This window comes from Aythya fuligula, chromosome 3, assembly GCF_009819795.1.
Source record: "Aythya fuligula isolate bAytFul2 chromosome 3, bAytFul2.pri, whole genome shotgun sequence".
NCBI lineage: Eukaryota > Metazoa > Chordata > Aves > Anseriformes > Anatidae > Aythya > Aythya fuligula.
In genome coordinates this window covers 92,038,039-92,055,304 of record NC_045561.1, presented here as the reverse complement: position 1 = coordinate 92,055,304, position 17,266 = coordinate 92,038,039, and the positions used below count along the sequence as shown (strand labels likewise).

The following is a 17,266-nucleotide window of genomic DNA, read 5'->3' as shown; positions in this document are numbered from 1 at the left end:
GGCTTCAGCCCATCAGTCCAGCCTATCCAGAGCATCCTGCAGGGTCTTCCTACCCTCGAGCAGATCAACACATGCACCTAACTTGGTGTTGTCTGCAAACTTACTGAGGGTGCACTCAATCCCCTCATCCAGATCAATTAAAAGATATTAAAGAGGACTGGCCCCAGTACTGAGCCCTGTGGGACTCCACTAGTGACTGACTTTCAACTGGATTTAACTCCATTAACCACAACTCTTTGGGCCTGGCTACCCAGACAATTTTTAACCCAATGAAGCATATGCCAGTCCAAGCCATGAGCAGCCAGTTTCTTGAGGAGAATGTTGTGGGAAACAATGTCAAAAGCCGTACTAAAGTCAAGGTAGACCACATCCACAGCCTTTCCCTCATCCACTAAGCTTAGTCATGGAAGGAGATCAGGTTCGTCAAGCAGGACCTGCCTTTCATAAACCCCTTCTGACTGGGCCTGATTGCCTGATTGACCTGCAAGTGCCACGTGATGACACTCAAGGTAATCTGCTCCATGAGCTTCCCCAGCACCAAAGTCAGACTGACAGGCCTATAGACATGACACCAGCAATACTTTTACAGTTGTATTCCAATGAATATGCATGTCTACCACCATAAAATTGGAAATATCAACATTCACTGAATGCTTGGACAGCATATTGGTAGGATTTGTCATTCCTCATGATTTTGGAGATTTTTAGAATATCACTATATATCTGGTATGCTAGGTAATTTTGTAGGCACCCTTCAGTTGGTACGAATTTCTATACAAAGTACCAAATAAAATTTGAAAAAGATATGAACATGTGTTAAAGAGAAATTTTAATTTTACTTCTACATGCAGAAGTTTATATTACCTGCAGTTTTCTTCAGCATCTCACAGAATCTCAAAGAGATGCTTTGCAGTTTTTTGGGTGCTTTGATACACTCTGAATGTGGATGCATGTGAAGGAAAGGAAACATTACTTATGTGGTGCCCCAATCAGCTGTGATCTGCAAAATTCTTCCATAAGACAATTCTCGTGCAATTCACAGAACAATGCAAGTAACAAAGAATTGCTAGGCTGGCATTTGGGGTAGCTGGTTTTGTATGCTTTTTTTTAAAAAAATATTTTTTGTCAAACTATTCAGGACTACAAATATGCTACATCAATTTAAAGAAAGGTAAAACATTATTTTTGAACTTACAAATGGGCCTATGGATCAAATCTGTTAATAGCCAGAGACTCAATATCAGTGTTACCCTAGAGTTGAATAGAATTTTTTACATGTTTAATTATGTTTTTAATTACGGAAAGAAGGCTTGCTGGCCATTCCTTCTATCTCCCTACTCTCTAAACTAACCTCTGGAGAGGAATTAAAAGCATAATACAAAGGAAACATCTTTTTACTTTCCTTCTCCTGTCAAATAAAAAGCATGTGGTAACAGACTTTTTTAAATGTAACAGAAGATGAAATGGGACCTATAGCTGGAGAGAAAAACAGCTTTGCTGTTGTTAGTTTTTTCTCTACTTCAAAAATGACTCTTAAATGAATTCTTCAAAGTTTATAGATATCCCCTAAATCATTAATCTGCTTGAGCAACAAAGCATAAACATCAAGCAGCCTTTTACTTTCACAGCAAGGGTCTGTAAACACAGAAAGGGAAGAATTGCCAGTAAGGCCTAAATTCAACAAAGCACTGACAAATCCCTAGGCTAAAAAAATATATATGTTATTAAGTCTTCCAAATGTGGTTTATGAGATCAGGGTACATTGTGAACAGCCAGGGTTACTTCTAAAGATGTGCTTTCAAAGAAACTTGGTTTGTCTGAAAGACAAAAGGTGATAAACCATGGTGGTGCTTTTACCTGGCTTGGCAGCCAAAGTCCACCACAACCACTCTTTTCACTCCCCCTCCTAAAAGAGAGAGGGGAAGAAAATACAAGGGAAAGGACTCAAGGGCTGAGATAAGGACAGGGGAATCACTCACCAGTTATCATCACGGGTAAAACAAAGAGCTTAGGAAGATTAATGTAATTTGTTGCCTGTTACTAACACACTACAGCAGGGAGAACTAAAAGCTAACCAGAAATACTTTCTCTCCTTCCACCCTCTTCTACCTCTTCCCCATGAGCGGTGCTGGGAAATGGGGAACGGAAGCTGCAGTCAGTCCCTAACGCTTCATCTCCGCTGCTCCTTCACGGTCACTCTCTGCCCCTGCTCCACATGGGGTCAACCATGGGGTCCATCTGTCAGGAGCAAACTGCTCCAGCATGGGTCTCCCACATGTGGGCGGCAGTTCCCCCCCAGACCCCCAGCTCCTGTGTGGGCTCCTCTCCATGGGCTGCAGCTCCAGTCTGGGGCCTGCTCCTGTGGGGGCTCTCCATGGGCCACAGCCTCCTCCAGGCCACATCCACCTGCTCCACCGGGAGCTCCTCCATGGGCTGCAGCATGGAGATCTGCTCCTTGTGGGACCCATGGGCTGCAGGGGGACAGCCTGCTCCACCAGGGGCCTCTCTACAGGATGCAGGGGAATTTCTGCTGCACCTTTTCTGGAGCACCTCCTGCCCTCCTGCTGCACTGACCCTGGGGTCTGCAGGGCTGCTTTTCACTCCTCACTCACCCAGCTGCTGTTGCACAGTAGTTTTTTTCTCTGTCTGCTCTCACAGAGGCCCACCCTGCATCGCTCTCTGACTCGGCTCTGACCAGCAGCAGGTCCCTTTTGGAGTTGGCTCTGACCTGACATGGGGCAGCTGCTGGGTTCTGCTCACAGAGGCCACCCTGCTTCTAAAGCCTTGACACATAAACCCAGTACGCATGGTGAACCTGGCTAAGACCTTATATGCACATTCTAACCAACATCTTACCTCCTACATTTTTTTTTTTTTTTTTTAACAGTGAACATCATTTTTTTTCTTTCAGATTTTAAGTGGGGTTATTCTAATTTTAACCAGTGGAATAGCTAACTTCATAAATAGTTAAACATCCTACCAGTAAATAGTGTTTGAAAAAGAACCTGAAAGCCTTGAACACAACCACAAATTTCCTTAGGAGTTGGAGGTATTCTGCAGTTGTATTGGAGGTATTTAGTTCAATAAAATGAAACTTTTGTAAAGAAACTTATAATTAGCAATGAATATATAGCTCTATAACAATCTCTAAAGTAGATGGGCAAGTATTATTATCTTCTACTGTAGGAAAACTAATAAGACCATAGGAAAGAATGTCACTTTCCCAGTGCCACAGAAGGATAGGAATTAAATCTAGATTCCTTGTGACTTCAAATACCACATCTCTGTTGGATTCAATCTATCTTCATCTCCAAAAAAGGTAACAAAAAAAATTTTTTTAAAAAAGCAATAATACCATCTATGATTTTAATATCACATTTTTGTTTTCATTGCATATTCAAAACAATGACTGCCCAGAGCTGCACACATGCCTTACTTTAACTATGTTTGATAAAACAGAAGTGTCTCATTTTCAAGTGTTCTTGAAATGATCTGTTGGCAGAGAATATGTGAAATTTATATATATTTTTTTAAGGAACGATGAAAGGAAGTCTTTTTTGTTTGTTTGTTTTTGTTTGTTTGTTTTACTAATGTATGGCTACCAGCTGAATATAAATCTACAGATCTTCTTAAAACCATTATTGAGAACCCACAAATTATTGCAGATTGCATAACAACGGTTCCATGATGAAGTTAGAGCTAAAAAGTTATATTGATGCTGGGTAGATAAACAAAGAAGGAAGGCTACAGTACAACAGGAATCAATCAGAAAAATAATCTAGAGACTAATCAATGTCTATGAATAAGAGAACATTAATCCCTGATGGAGATGTTACAAACAAAATAATATCTAGCTTAGCTATCTAAATTCCACTCACCATCTTTTCCTATTATGTTTATCATGGAATCAAATTTCAGAGGACTCTGAAGAGCTGTTGCTCCAAGTCTGATTTTTTTCATTATTCTATTTAATTGTGTGCACTGTAATGTAATTTACTGCAATGCTGCCTCTATTGTGCAATGCAAAATTCCTTGTAACAGTAACCCATTAAAATATATTAAAAGTATTTATCATGGTCCTCAAGAGCACAGATAGCATTAGGCATGGAAAACTGGGATTTAACATAATTGCTGCAAATAATTCAAAGCATTTCTTTCTGCATTTATCTATATGTAAAACAGCAAGAACAATAATCATAAAACAAAAGCTCAGCAAGATCAAACCTGGTCTTTAAAAAGCCTCATGCAGATAAATAAAATTCTTTGGAATATAAATCAGTGTTCTGAGGAAGTGTGGATGAGGAAAAACATCACTGTGAAGAGATCTACAGTCCCTCAAATTTCTGTAAGCTATCAAGTTCATTTACTTATAGTTTTCATCTTCCTTTTTTTTTTTTTTTTTTTAATTTATAATTTAAACTTATTGCCTGTTGCAAAGACATTGATGTCAGTGTGTCAGCGTCAGGACTCACGCTGACTAAATATCCAGGTTTGAAAATTCTGCCATCTGTGGGAAATAGGGAAGTTCCAGCTGGTCCCAGAGTACCTGCAGGCACAGTAGCAATAACTAAATTGTACCAGCAAGCACCATTGATTCTCCAGGCCAAAAATTCAGAATGACTTGAAATCAAGAAGAATTTGGCACAGATCTGAATGTCATCTCTAACTTTTAGGTGTCAAATCAACACCATTACTGATAGAGGAATATCAGAGCTTGCTTGGGCAGCTTGTTTCTAATACATAGTATATGTGTACATGGCAGGTGTTTACACCTTTTATGCTGAACAAAAAAGGATTTAAAAAAAAAAAAGTATGATAATCCACAAAAAAAAAATGTTTTCAGATCAAAAATTTATTATAAGTGTACAGGTTGGCAAAACAGAAAGCATGTAGTCTTTTGCTACTGTAAATAATATGTATTATTTTCACTAGAGACTATCTCTACCATTCCCACATTCCTCTCTTTTGCTACTTATGTTTTGTCTTCTTTAATGTTTTGTGGTCCTTCATCACTTTTAACTCAGAACAGACAGAAAAATTCTGAAGCACTATCTTAACACTTTTCCCTTTCCTTGGAAGTAGTCTAATTTAGCAGAAAGTGTGTCCTACCTTTTTGAAAACAGCAATATAATTCTCACAAATATCCTGTCAGAGTTATAACTGTAAGTCTGTTTAAACATTAGATGCAAGGGAGGAGATGAAGTCTTTTTATATCACCACTGTGTTGCACCAGTAATAAAACTTGGATTTTTCAGCATCTGTTCAAAGTCAGATGTAATTCTTTTGTGAGGACAATGTAATTTTCTTAACTACCAGCCCTACAGTCTGTAATTTTTAACACAAGGTTAAACTGCCCTCTCGGTTAATCCATTTTGAAAACGCCATTACTAATTACACGGAAGTATCATTGCACTCAGTAAATCAAGTTAGCAGGAAATATTTAAGATAATATAGATGGCTGAATCTCTGCAACCATCCTAACATCTCACTCTTTAGATCAAACTTCAGTCTTAGAATTAATAGATTTTGAGTTTGCAGTTGGTTTTCATTCTCTCAGTCAGCAAAATACTAAGCATGGTTTATTCCTCTCACTACCATTGGCTTCAGTAAGTACAGGAGATGCACCTCTGGAACACTTAGAGGAGATCATATACATGTAGGAGTCAAAAGAGATAAATACAACAATTATAAAATAAAAAGAGATAAATACAACAATTTTAAACTTAAATTACATTTTTTTGAGTATTTAAATGAGTAATCAACATATGAACTTAATTTTTTCATCAATAATCATCACATGTCAAAGCTAGGAATACATGGTAATCTCTGTTTTTCTGTCATTCTTTGAATTTAAAGAAAACCTTGCATTCCAATTTTCCTTGTAGGAAGAAACATAAGTTTTTCTTATATAATACCAAAATATTTAATTTAGAAAAAAAAAGAGTATGTCAACAACTTCAGATGTTCGGTTCAGTTTCTACAAACCTACCAGAACATACAGTCTGAGAATAACAAGAGGCTGGTAAGTACCAGCTCGCATTGTGTAACTCTGCATCTACATGTAAGACAGCTGCTATATGCAGATGAAAGCTATGGGATTATACATACATCTTATGAAATAAAGGACCCTCTGAGTGGAACTGGTCTGCTAGGATGGACTTTCTCTTTCTGAGTACATAGTCAGAGTTGGCCTCACAAGCATTGTTTTAACCAGGTAATTGTGAGTGAGTGCGCAAATCAAATGTGAAAGTAAATAAGTGAATGTGCTGTTAGAATAGTTATCTGCTATTAGTAAAAACAGCTTTATGAGTAAAAGATATTCTAAGAAATATTGTTTGTGATCTGTTCTGTGACGATGAATTCCATCCCCTAAAGGGAGTTTCACACTGGAGGTGATGCACAGATATTTTCCAAAGAAACTGTGGTGGTTGAGCAACCAGTTGCTATGACTTGAGTAACACTGGATAATGTTATGATAGTAGTGATAGTAGATAGCAGTGATAATGACAGTCTCTACTTTTAATCTGTGACTGCTAACAGATTTTCATTTTCTCTGTATAAGTAGAAAGTAAATTCTTTGGATTTTTTGTTTGTTTGTTTTGTTCAGCTAAAACCTAGTTTTAGAGTTTGAAAGTCTTTCATACCTTTTGACATGCTTGCTTAAAAGAAAAGCCGAGAGAATGTAGATTAAAGTAGACTTTAAAGGATTAACATCCTTTTGCAGATGAGCACTTGAAATATTCCAGTTTCAAAATATGGGGTGCTCTGTTTTTCTTTGTTGTTGTTATTGTTTTGTTTTGTTTGTTTTTGCTTCTATCTTTCTTTGCTGCTCTTTGTTTGATACTGTCCTTATAGCTTCACAGCAGTCAGTATCAGGCAGGTAGAGAGATTTACAAAAGGAAAAATTGTGCTGCAGGAGAAGCAGTGAGTCGCTGTTACTTCTGCTCATATCTTGAATGCATGCTGAGTATTGGTTATAAACTGCACTTGGATATAAACCCTCTTGTGGGGTAAGATGGCTGTAAGCTCTAAGGTACCAGGGTTGTAGAGATAACAACCCAAAGTCAATAATACGTTTACACACAGCAAAGGAAAACCTAACAGAAAAAGATTAATTGGGTGAGCACCATTTAGTGATTTTAAACTAGCTATTGATGCTTTTGGATGTGAGCCAGTTTTCTAAATCCAATGTCACGCATTGTTCTATCTTTCCCTTAGAGATTTTATGACTAAAGATGATAAATGAGTAATTCAGTGAAACAGAAGCATCTTACCTAAGAAACAAACATTGCAGGGACTTTGCATAAAGTCCAGATCAAAACTCCCAACAGGCTGGAAGTAAACTTGCAGTTTTTGTTTTAAAGAACCAAAATAGTTATTTTTAAAGAAATACTCAAATTTGTATCCCCTACTACAACAGCTGAAGTCTCATTATGACACATTGGGCTGAACTACTATAGCCATAAACTGGAGCAAGCAACCACACTGGCATGAGTGGTTTGCAATCAGCATAAAACTTAGTGCAATAGACAATAAAATTTTATTTTATTTTATTTTATTTTATTTTATTTTATTTTATTTTATTTTATTTTATTTTATTTTATTTTATTTTATTTTATTTTATTTTATTTTATTTTATTTTATTTTATTTTATTTTATTTTATTATGTTAATCCTATTTTTAGCTTTCTAGTGTCCATCATAATTATTCTTGCTTAGAAAGGTGTCACTCTCTCATTTGAAAAGAAATATGAAATACCTAACTATATTGGATAAGCTTAAATGATCATAACAGGCGGTGACACTCAAAGGTTTTTGAATCTCAGGACACTGCAGAAGACATTTTAATTCTCCTGTTTCCATAAAGCAAGGGGATTAGGAAAGGATATAATCTAATATTCAGATCGTCACCTCCTATAGACAAAACACAACCTTTTCCTTCCCTTTTTAGCTACCTGAACATTATTTATACAGCTTTCTTGAAAAACCAATGAAGTCAAGAGAATGCTATCAGGGAATTAACTCTCTGATATCAGGACATTATGCTCATGGTAGAAACGATCTAATGAAGAAATATATAGTGATTCAAACCACAGTGTTGTTGGGCACTATGTCACATTACATATATGTGCACTTAACCCTGTACAATATTTAAGCACATATTTAAAGGTTGCAGGAGTGCAGTCAGGACACTTAACATTTGCAATGAACATACTGGGATGTGCTGCAATTCTCCCACATTTCCCCAGCCTTTGATAAGGTACTCGTGTACCTTACCTGTTAAAAAAAAAATAAATCTGTTAAAAACAAACAAACAAACAAACAAAAAATAAAAAGTTGACTTTAGTTCTTTGCAGTTGCCAATAAAGTCTTAACACCCGTGTTTTAAAATACAAGCTCATGCAAGAAATCCTGTCCTAAAGGACAAGCTGCTGTCTAGCAGCAGTGGAGCTTCCTTGGAAAGCATGAAAGGTACAGTTCTGGTGCACTTAAGTCTTCTGTGATAAAACCTTCTTGCTTTAGTAACTATTTTAAATAACAATTGAAAGCAGATAAAAGTTCATTCAGGAGTTGGCAAATCATTCAGTCATGGAAAAAACAGCTTATGTGATTTTTCAAAGCTGCAGTGCAAGTTTATTATCTAACTCCCCATGGTTTATGGGAAAGAAATGGGAATCTTTGGAAAAAAGGACAAAGTCAAACAAGTGAGTTCTGATCTGTGAGTGGCTGCTGGGCAATGCGAGGTGGGGGGACATAGACACAGAACGGAAACACAAAACGAGTCTGTGAATCACAATCCAAGTATCAGTAAGGCTTTAAATTGAGGAGACAGGTATATATCAGCATCTGGGAGATTTAACTCAAGCAATATGAGTTAGCATTTTCTTTCATGAAGCCTGATGACAGCCTATGTGATACTACAGCAATTTACATTTTATCTTTCCGGCCTTATACTAATTTCCAAACCCAACTGTTAAAAAGCAGTTGTGATTTCCACAAAGACAATCTGCAACTTTTCAGTTTAAATAGTTAGTTTGTCCTGCAAGACATGTCTTATAGGTGACTAATAATGACTTTTCAGGAAAAAATAATAAGGCTACAAATATTTTTTTTTCTTTTTTTTTTCTTTTTTTTTTTTTTTTTTCACAAAATGAAAAGCAATGAAGAATATTAGATTGCATAAAACTGAAAATGTTATTAAAGCAAATAAAAGCACTTTATTTTTCTTAGGTTATACAGTTCTTTCAAACCTCTTCACTAAGACTAATTTTTAAATACAAAAGTTCTTCTAAAAAAAGACCAAAAAAAAAAGAAAAGAGCATTTTACTTTTAAAAATTTTAAACTAAAATACTTGTATGTTTTAAAGATTTCTCTTCAATCCCTACTTTTGCACTGACTTAACTGAATACATAAATTCAGCTTAATTTCAGAATTTTGGAGCATCCATATGTCTGTTAGATACTTTTGTGTTTCAGTCATTTCTTTCTTTGAATGTTCCCAACACCAACATACAGTTACAGATGATACAGGAAAGATTTATGATAAAATTCTTAGAAGGATACCTGCCATATTTTTTCCAAGCCATCTTGCTCCCTTTTTCAACTTTTATTTATTTTGTGTGTGTGTGTGTTTGTGTGTTTGTTGTTGTTGTTGTTTTTCATTTTCTATGCCTTGTTTCGGTTATTAATCTGGGGTCATGGCTTTCATTTGCTCTGTTTTAACAGTATTATTCATACCAATTAGTTTTTTATATTGACTCTAAGTATAGTTGTTAAAGGTAAATCTTGCTGTATACAATCTTACTTTGGCATAGTTAATGTCTGAAAGACACATGAAGAAAAAGCGAGGTCATGTTTCAGATAAGTGCATGCTGTTGGACTATGATTAAAGCTGTTGATTGTATTCTCACCCTTGTTATTAAGGACATCATACCAATGTACCCTCAGATCAGTATTTTCTCTCCACTCAGTAGGCAGTTCTTGTGGCAAAGTGGAGGGGGAAGAAGGACTGTGTCAATTCTTCCCACATATTCTCCCCAAGTTCCATCAACCTGCAGTTAGGTAATGCAGCCCTTAATGAAAGTTCTAGTAACACCAGTATGTTTCTTTTATCCCTGTCCCTAAATGTTCTCTTTTCCTTCAAAAATGTTCCTTTGGGTCCCATCTGCAAAATGGCAATCATTGCCATTTTGATTTCTCACAAACTATGTTCCAAAGTTCTACAAAATACAAAGATAAGTTACATATACTATTAATCTTTAGTGCATATTAAGTGCATATTGCATATTTAGTGCATATTGTATATTGGTATATAATTAGTGTGAATAAAAATGCTACTACTACTCATATAAGTAATCTAAAACCAGGGATTTTGAAGAAATAGTGCAAGCCCTAACACTGTACTCTCTCTTGAAAAAAAAAAAAAAAGTCTTTCTGGTATCTTGTTTTCAGGTACCTCATTGAAGAAATCAAAGTGTTTAAGAAACATCGCTATATGTTTTTCTGCTTCTTTTAAAGAGAATCTATGCTCTTTCTGCTAGCTTAATTAAAAATCTATTCCACCTCCCTGCATGCTTTTTTTTTTTTTTTTTTTTTTTTTTTTTTTTAATGGCAGTGAAAACTATTCATTGTATAGTTGAAAAGCAGGAAATCTGCATCTAAGTATGAAAGCAATCAATTCATTCTACTTGTAATGAGATTTCTCTTGTCACTTCAGTTTGATTGTTTACCTTTACAATTGCCTCCCATGCTGTCAGGAAAAAGCAGAAAAAGAAGTGGAAAAGAATCAAAAGGCAAGCAACTTAACATGACTATGCTTAATCTCATCACTACCTGTCCTGAAGAATGTCTTTGCATATTTATAATACTATATTATTACAGGAATGATGTGCTTTGATGGCATCATGTCAGTCACCAAGACAATGAGAGCTGAACCTGTCCTAAGAACTCAAAGGAAACTGGCTGTGCTCTTATGACGGGCACAATTCTCAGAAGCCATGACTATGCTCATCATGTTGAACAATACCTTCTTATGATTTAAAAATAAATGGAGTTATTCAGCTAACAAATATTTCAAAGTTCAGCTATAGCCAACATTAAAAGTACAGTTCTTCATACAAAATCAAAAGGAACAGAATCACAGAATCGCAGAGTTGTAGGGGTTGGAAGGGAACTCAAGAGATCATCAGGTCCAACCCCTTGCCAAAGCAGGTTCCCTAGAGCAGGTTGCCCAGGTAGACATCCTTGAATATCTCCAGAGAGATATTCCAGGTAGACGGGCCTTGAATATCTCCAGAGAAGGAGACTCCACAACCTTCCTGTGCAGCTTGTTCCAGTGCTCTGTCACCCTCACCGTGAAGTTCTTTCTGATGTTGGTGCAGAACTTCCTGTGCTCCATTTTGTGGCCATTGCCCCTTGTCCTGTCCCCACAAACCACTGAAAAGAGGTTGGCCATAAGCCTTTGTCTTCTACACTTAAGGTATTTATAAATATTGATAAGATCCCCTCTTAGTCTTCTTGTCTCAAAGGTGAACAGACCCAGGTCTCTCAGCCTTTCCTCATAGGAAAAATGCTCCAGGCCCCGTATCATCTTTGTGGCCCTCCACTGGACACTTTCCAGGAGATCTCTGTATTTTTCATTCTGGGGAGCCCAGAACTGGACACAGAGAATAAGTATCTAAAATTCAGTATCATCTTTTGTTGTGCCTAGAGGTAATGCAACATCTCATGATGGAGCTTGTTTTTCCTGTCAGAACTCTGTAGGATCTTTCCCTACAGATTGTGCTCATTACAGCAAAATAAACTAGTGGCATTAGCTTGATCACAAAGATTAAGTTTTTCTTATATCCGCAATATTATTCTGGAAAATTGACAAAGTTATTTTTGGGCAACTCTTCAACAATTGTGAACATAATTTCCTGTGAGATGTATATAAGTTCTGTGGTATTTAGTGCACAACTGGAGTTGATTTAGTGCACAACTGGAGTTGCTGATATTTTTCATGTTAAGTAAGTTGCATTGATTGTTCAAATTAATATTCCTATGCAATTGTAGGAACAGTAGGTATGCAAAAAAATCAAGTCACTCTTACCAACAGTGTCCCCTGATACTTGAAAAAGGAACAAATTCAGTTCCTTAGTCTCTGGAATTTACACATAAGTTTCTTTTTTAACAATAAATAAAATACGAAAACCAGATAAACCACCCTTAACAGAGGGAGGTTGCTAGAACTGGAAACTGCACCTCCCCTTGCCTGAAATTACAGAATATGCCCAGAGAGGTTCATTGTAGAGCCAAACATGTGCCTACCATCATTTTGGTACCAAAAAGACACATATTATTCCTCTGTGAACACTAAGTGAGGATTTCAGGTGTAAAAGTATTTAATCTTTTCCGTCAGGCATATCACTGAAATTCAGCTTCTGTTGCTCTGATGCAGCTGAGCAGTCAGCTGCACTGGACCAGAGGGGAAAAGCCCACATGCCTGCTGTCTGCTTGGGGACTGGTACGGCCCTTAGCATAATACAGACAGCCCTAAGGATATTCTAGTTAACAGTGAAAAATTACACGGATTTTTCCTGAAAATTCCTGTAGAAGGAAGATTCATCAACTCGTATACATAAATTGATTTCTAGTATGGTATGAAATAACCACAGCAAACCTCCAGACTCTGGCAATTTGTATTTAATTCCATAAAAAGTGCTGCATAAAGGAGGCTAGTGAGCTTGTTTTAAAGCAAGAAAGCTGTTTTAGCCAGAGCAAATTACATTTTCCTTAGTGCTGTGGCAGTGTAGGCTATTTATTTGTGCTCACAATTATTTTCTTTAGTTTTACCAGAATCTCAACCTAGAAAATCCTCTCTGAATTGCAACTATTATCCATCCCATTCTCAGTCTCTTTTGTTTGGAACTGCTAACAGTGATGTACAAAGATCAGACAATTCCTCTCTCACTGTAAAAGCATAGGCATTTCATTTTCTTTTGAGTCAGTGATGTCTAAATTGGATTAAGATAAGTAAATTGATAAGTAAATGAGGCCTTCTTTATAGAAGTTGCTTTCATCACTGCCATTTTTAATGCCATTTTACTCTAGAACTTCATTTTTTAGACATTTCTTATATGAGTGACTTTCCATGAAGTTCATGGTAAACTTCATATTGAACTTTAGGCATAAATATTCTATGAAGAGAGAAAAAAAAATGAATCTTGTTCTACTGACACACTCATGAGTGAATATAATAACTGGCATGCTGGCACTGTTTGTTATGATCAGATCAAATTCAAATGGTATGATAAGAAGAGTCACTGATCTCAAAATCAGAGGACTTTGTCTATTTATGTGCTTAAACCTCTTTATCTGGTAACAAGCTCTTCACACTTCTCTGTCTGGGCAATTGCCTCTCTTGGCAATAATAATCTGAGTGGGTGGCTGAGAATGGAGCTGGCAGCCGTAGTACAGATGCAAATTACTGCTACTTAGCAGCACTCACATTCATTCATCCAGGCAGTCGTTTTTTATAATTCCAGAAGTAAGCCAGAAGTCATAAAATATTTTACTTGTCAATAACTAAAAATACAATCTGTAGTGTAATCAACATTTATTATCATAAAATATAATGTTAAATAGATAATTGAAGTGTGAGTATGCCCAATGTCATAAAGAAAGCAGTGAAAAAATGAAATACACTCTGTGTGCTTAATTTGTCTTTTTGTGTTTTCTTTTTAATATTGCCATTGGAGATCTCATAATGCAAGTGTGACTGCTGATACGCATTACCAAGACCAAATAACGCCAACCATAAAAATGGTAAAATCCTGATTAGCCTTTCCTTTATTCTGGCATGTTATTTCTTTCATTATTTTAGCTACTGAGATGAATGATAGAGGTGACAGAAAGGAAAGCTGAATAATGCACAGCATTACTAAAGGCAATATACAGTGCAGTGAAATTAGTAGTCATTATTTCTGTGTTGACCATAGTAATGCTGTTCTACATCCTGTAAAGTAAGGTGCCACAATGCAATGTATACTTACTTGCTCTTTGGTTTGCATATATATGACTTGACTTTATGAATAAATACTTAAGGTGCAATAGCCATGATTCCAAATACAGATTCTTTATCTATTGTGCATTTCTAAGCACATTTAAATAAAATTTACACTTTGTTGTCTTTATTAAAACTATGCCCTGAATAAAACTTAAAGATTTTTTAAAATGTTAGCTCTCTAAATAAGCATTAAGAACACACCTAAAGAAACAAAAGAGAAAAACTACTAATGTACATCAGCATTAAAGCAGTAATCTTAACAAGTTAAACTTTCCCAGGAGAAAAAGGTTTTACTCAGAAAAAAATAAGATGGTTTCTCTTTTGTGTCAATTATTTAAACAACAGTGGTACTACAGTAACTGTGGTGGTTCACAATTATACAGGAAGGTTTGAGTAGCAAGAGAAAAACTATATTTAAACAATTGATGTAACTTGAAAAAAATAAATGAGCCTTTGGAGTCAGAGTCTATCTTAAGTCTATTAACTGAGTCATTAATAAGTAGACAGGCAATCTAAGTGTAACAGCTAAGAAGAAATGTATCAACACTAATTGCAGTCACAATCGAGACACAGTACCTTGGCTTTATCCCTCATGGAGCCTTTCCCCAAGATAGACATTTTTGCGCCTGTTTCTTCTTGTAACCGCTTCAAGGAGTTTCCTCTTGGTCCAAGCAATTTCCCAACAAAATTGAACTAGAAAGTAAGAAAGAGAACTATTTTAAACCAAGGAGCACCTTTTTGAAAAGTTAATAAACCTTTACAAAGGAGTTGGTTAAAGGGAAAAGTTTAATTTCCTTTCTAGGCCTAATACATAGAAGTGTGGGGAATGGAGATATTTTTCTATCAGTAAAAACATTTGTGGTTTATTTGGAACCTAGGAGGTTCATCTTTAGGAGAGAAATAATCAGTGGCTGCTTAGGTTTAGCTAACTAAAACAAGAACTTTTGTTACTAGATGACAGGTGAAACTGAGAGAATGAATATGTTCTTTACTGACTGAGCCAGCTTTATTGGCAAAGTAATATATTCTGCAAAGTTAGATCTTTCAATGGATTTTTAAGAATTGATGTTTTACATATTGATTTTAAAATAAGTGCTGTTTTGTGTATCAGCTTCAAATGTCTGTTTTGCCAGCAACTGAACTAAACATACAAACAATAGATCACTGTAGATATTCAGGCTGTTTTCTGAGAAGATTTTGAGGAGCACTGTGATTTGCCTGGCATGCTGCTAATACTCTTAAACACTGCAAAGGTCCTGTGACACATACAAACATTGTTTTATATGTATGGGGAGGAGAGATATCTATATGAAAAATTTGGTGGCAGAACAGTAAATAAATGGGGTGCTAATGTAATGTTGATAAAAATAGCAAAAGGGGAGGAGTTATAAAGTAACAATGATTTATTTATTCTGCAGTCAATAGTTTCTTCAATTTAATATGTTTTATACTTTCCAAAATCTTTTACAAACTCTATGGCATGCTGTCTTTGGAATTTGACTGAGAACCATCAGTATTTGCTTAGGATATTTCTAAACTATGATCAAGTTTGAACAGACAGTACTCTGGCTTGTCTTTCAACAAAAAGTAAGCTCAGCTGAGGATAAAGGTGTGCATTTGATATGTACTTCCTTGTTTTTATTTTAGAGCAGAACTAGGAGAAAAATGGGATGAAGAACGTGACAATAAGAACAGCAATCCAGGACATACTGGTGTCAAAACTACACATGAACCTCTAGAAAGAACATAGAATCAGAGAATCAGAGAATCATTTAGGTTGGAAAAGACCTTTGAGATCACCATGTCTAACCATCAACTTGACCTACTGAGTCACATCAAACACATCCCTTAGTGCCATGTCCGCATATCTCTTAAGAATATGATGGGTACTCCACCACTTCCCTACACACCCTGTTCCAATCCTTGACCACGCTCTTCATGAAAAAAAAAAGTATTTATAATGTCCAATCTAAACTTCACTGGCACAATGTTTTTTTACATCCTATCACCTGAGAGTCACCTGAGAGTACCCCAGTACCAAGCCCTGGGGGACACCACTGGTGACCAGCTGCCAACAGGACTGAACTCCATTCACTGTGACTCCTTGAGCCTAGGCATTCAGCCTGTTCTTCCCCCACTGAACTGTCCAAGCCACCAGCAGCCAGCTTCTTCAGGAGAATACTGTGGGAGATGGTGAGAGAAGAATGTTGTAACATAACCTGTTTTGTGCTACCTGCTATTTTAAATTTAATCTTAAAAAGGAGATCTTGGGGAATGTTGTTTTCATTTTAGCCAGCAAGAACCTAACATGCAAATATACCAGCCAAACACAAAATCAGGCCAGATACCCTGGAACTCAAGTTAACTTTTGTTCCAGTTTCTTAATTACAAATTACTTGCAACTTCCTTCAAATATTGGTTATATCATCAAAGAAAATAATATGTAATCAGAGGAAAAATAAACATGTAAAGCAGAATCTACTTCCACCTAAATTAACATAACTGATTTCAGCAAGATGAAATGTCTAAGGGGAAGTAGCAAGTAGTACAGCTGCAGAAAAGCAGAGCAAGCTTTGAAGCTCAAAAAAACATTTTTCAGGTGTGTGTCCTTGCAATTTGTTCTAACTCTATGTGTTGATTTAATAAAAGTTAACAACTTTTCTAATAAATTCTACCCTTTTAAATCATCATGATATCTACAATACTAAGTCTGTACTCAAACTAGCTATGCATCTTGCATGGCCAACTTTACTTGGAAGAAGTTGCTGGCTTCAGATGGATTATTAAATTTCATATGGAAATAAGTCTAAGGATGAAGAAGAAACAGCAAGGACTGAATTTCATCTTTAATTTGAGACTATATATTAGCCCTAGGACTTAAACTACTGATAGAAGTAAGATTTCAAAAATGAAATCTCATGCATGTGAAGGCTCATTAGAGAAGGTCGAGCAAACAGCAGAACTGTCTCTTCTCTACAGGGAACATGCTTACATGCAGAACAGTTGTTACAAGATGAAGTATTTTGTGCAACTTACACTTCACCAATCAGAGTAGAACCAGACAGAAATTATGCTTTCAGAGTCTCTAAATATTAGGAATAGATGCCTTTCAAAAGCTGAAAGAGCTATACAGCTATGTAAGCTTGTAAAAGCCTACAAGAAGGCCAGCCAAAGCTCAACAGTGTTAGCTCTCTCAAAACTATTAAACTACAGTCTATGG

General features: G+C 36.2%; 1 protein-coding gene across 1 annotated transcript in view; it reads right to left on the bottom strand.

Moving 5' to 3' along the window:
- KHDRBS2 (KH RNA binding domain containing, signal transduction associated 2) overlaps positions 1-17,266 on the bottom strand; it is a 346,168-nt gene that overhangs the window by 208,262 nt on the left and 120,640 nt on the right. Inside the window, exon 3 of the mRNA XM_032184045.1 lies at positions 14,623-14,739. Within this exon, the coding sequence (XP_032039936.1) occupies positions 14,623-14,739 (117 nt within the window). The remainder of the gene's footprint in view (positions 1-14,622; positions 14,740-17,266) is intronic.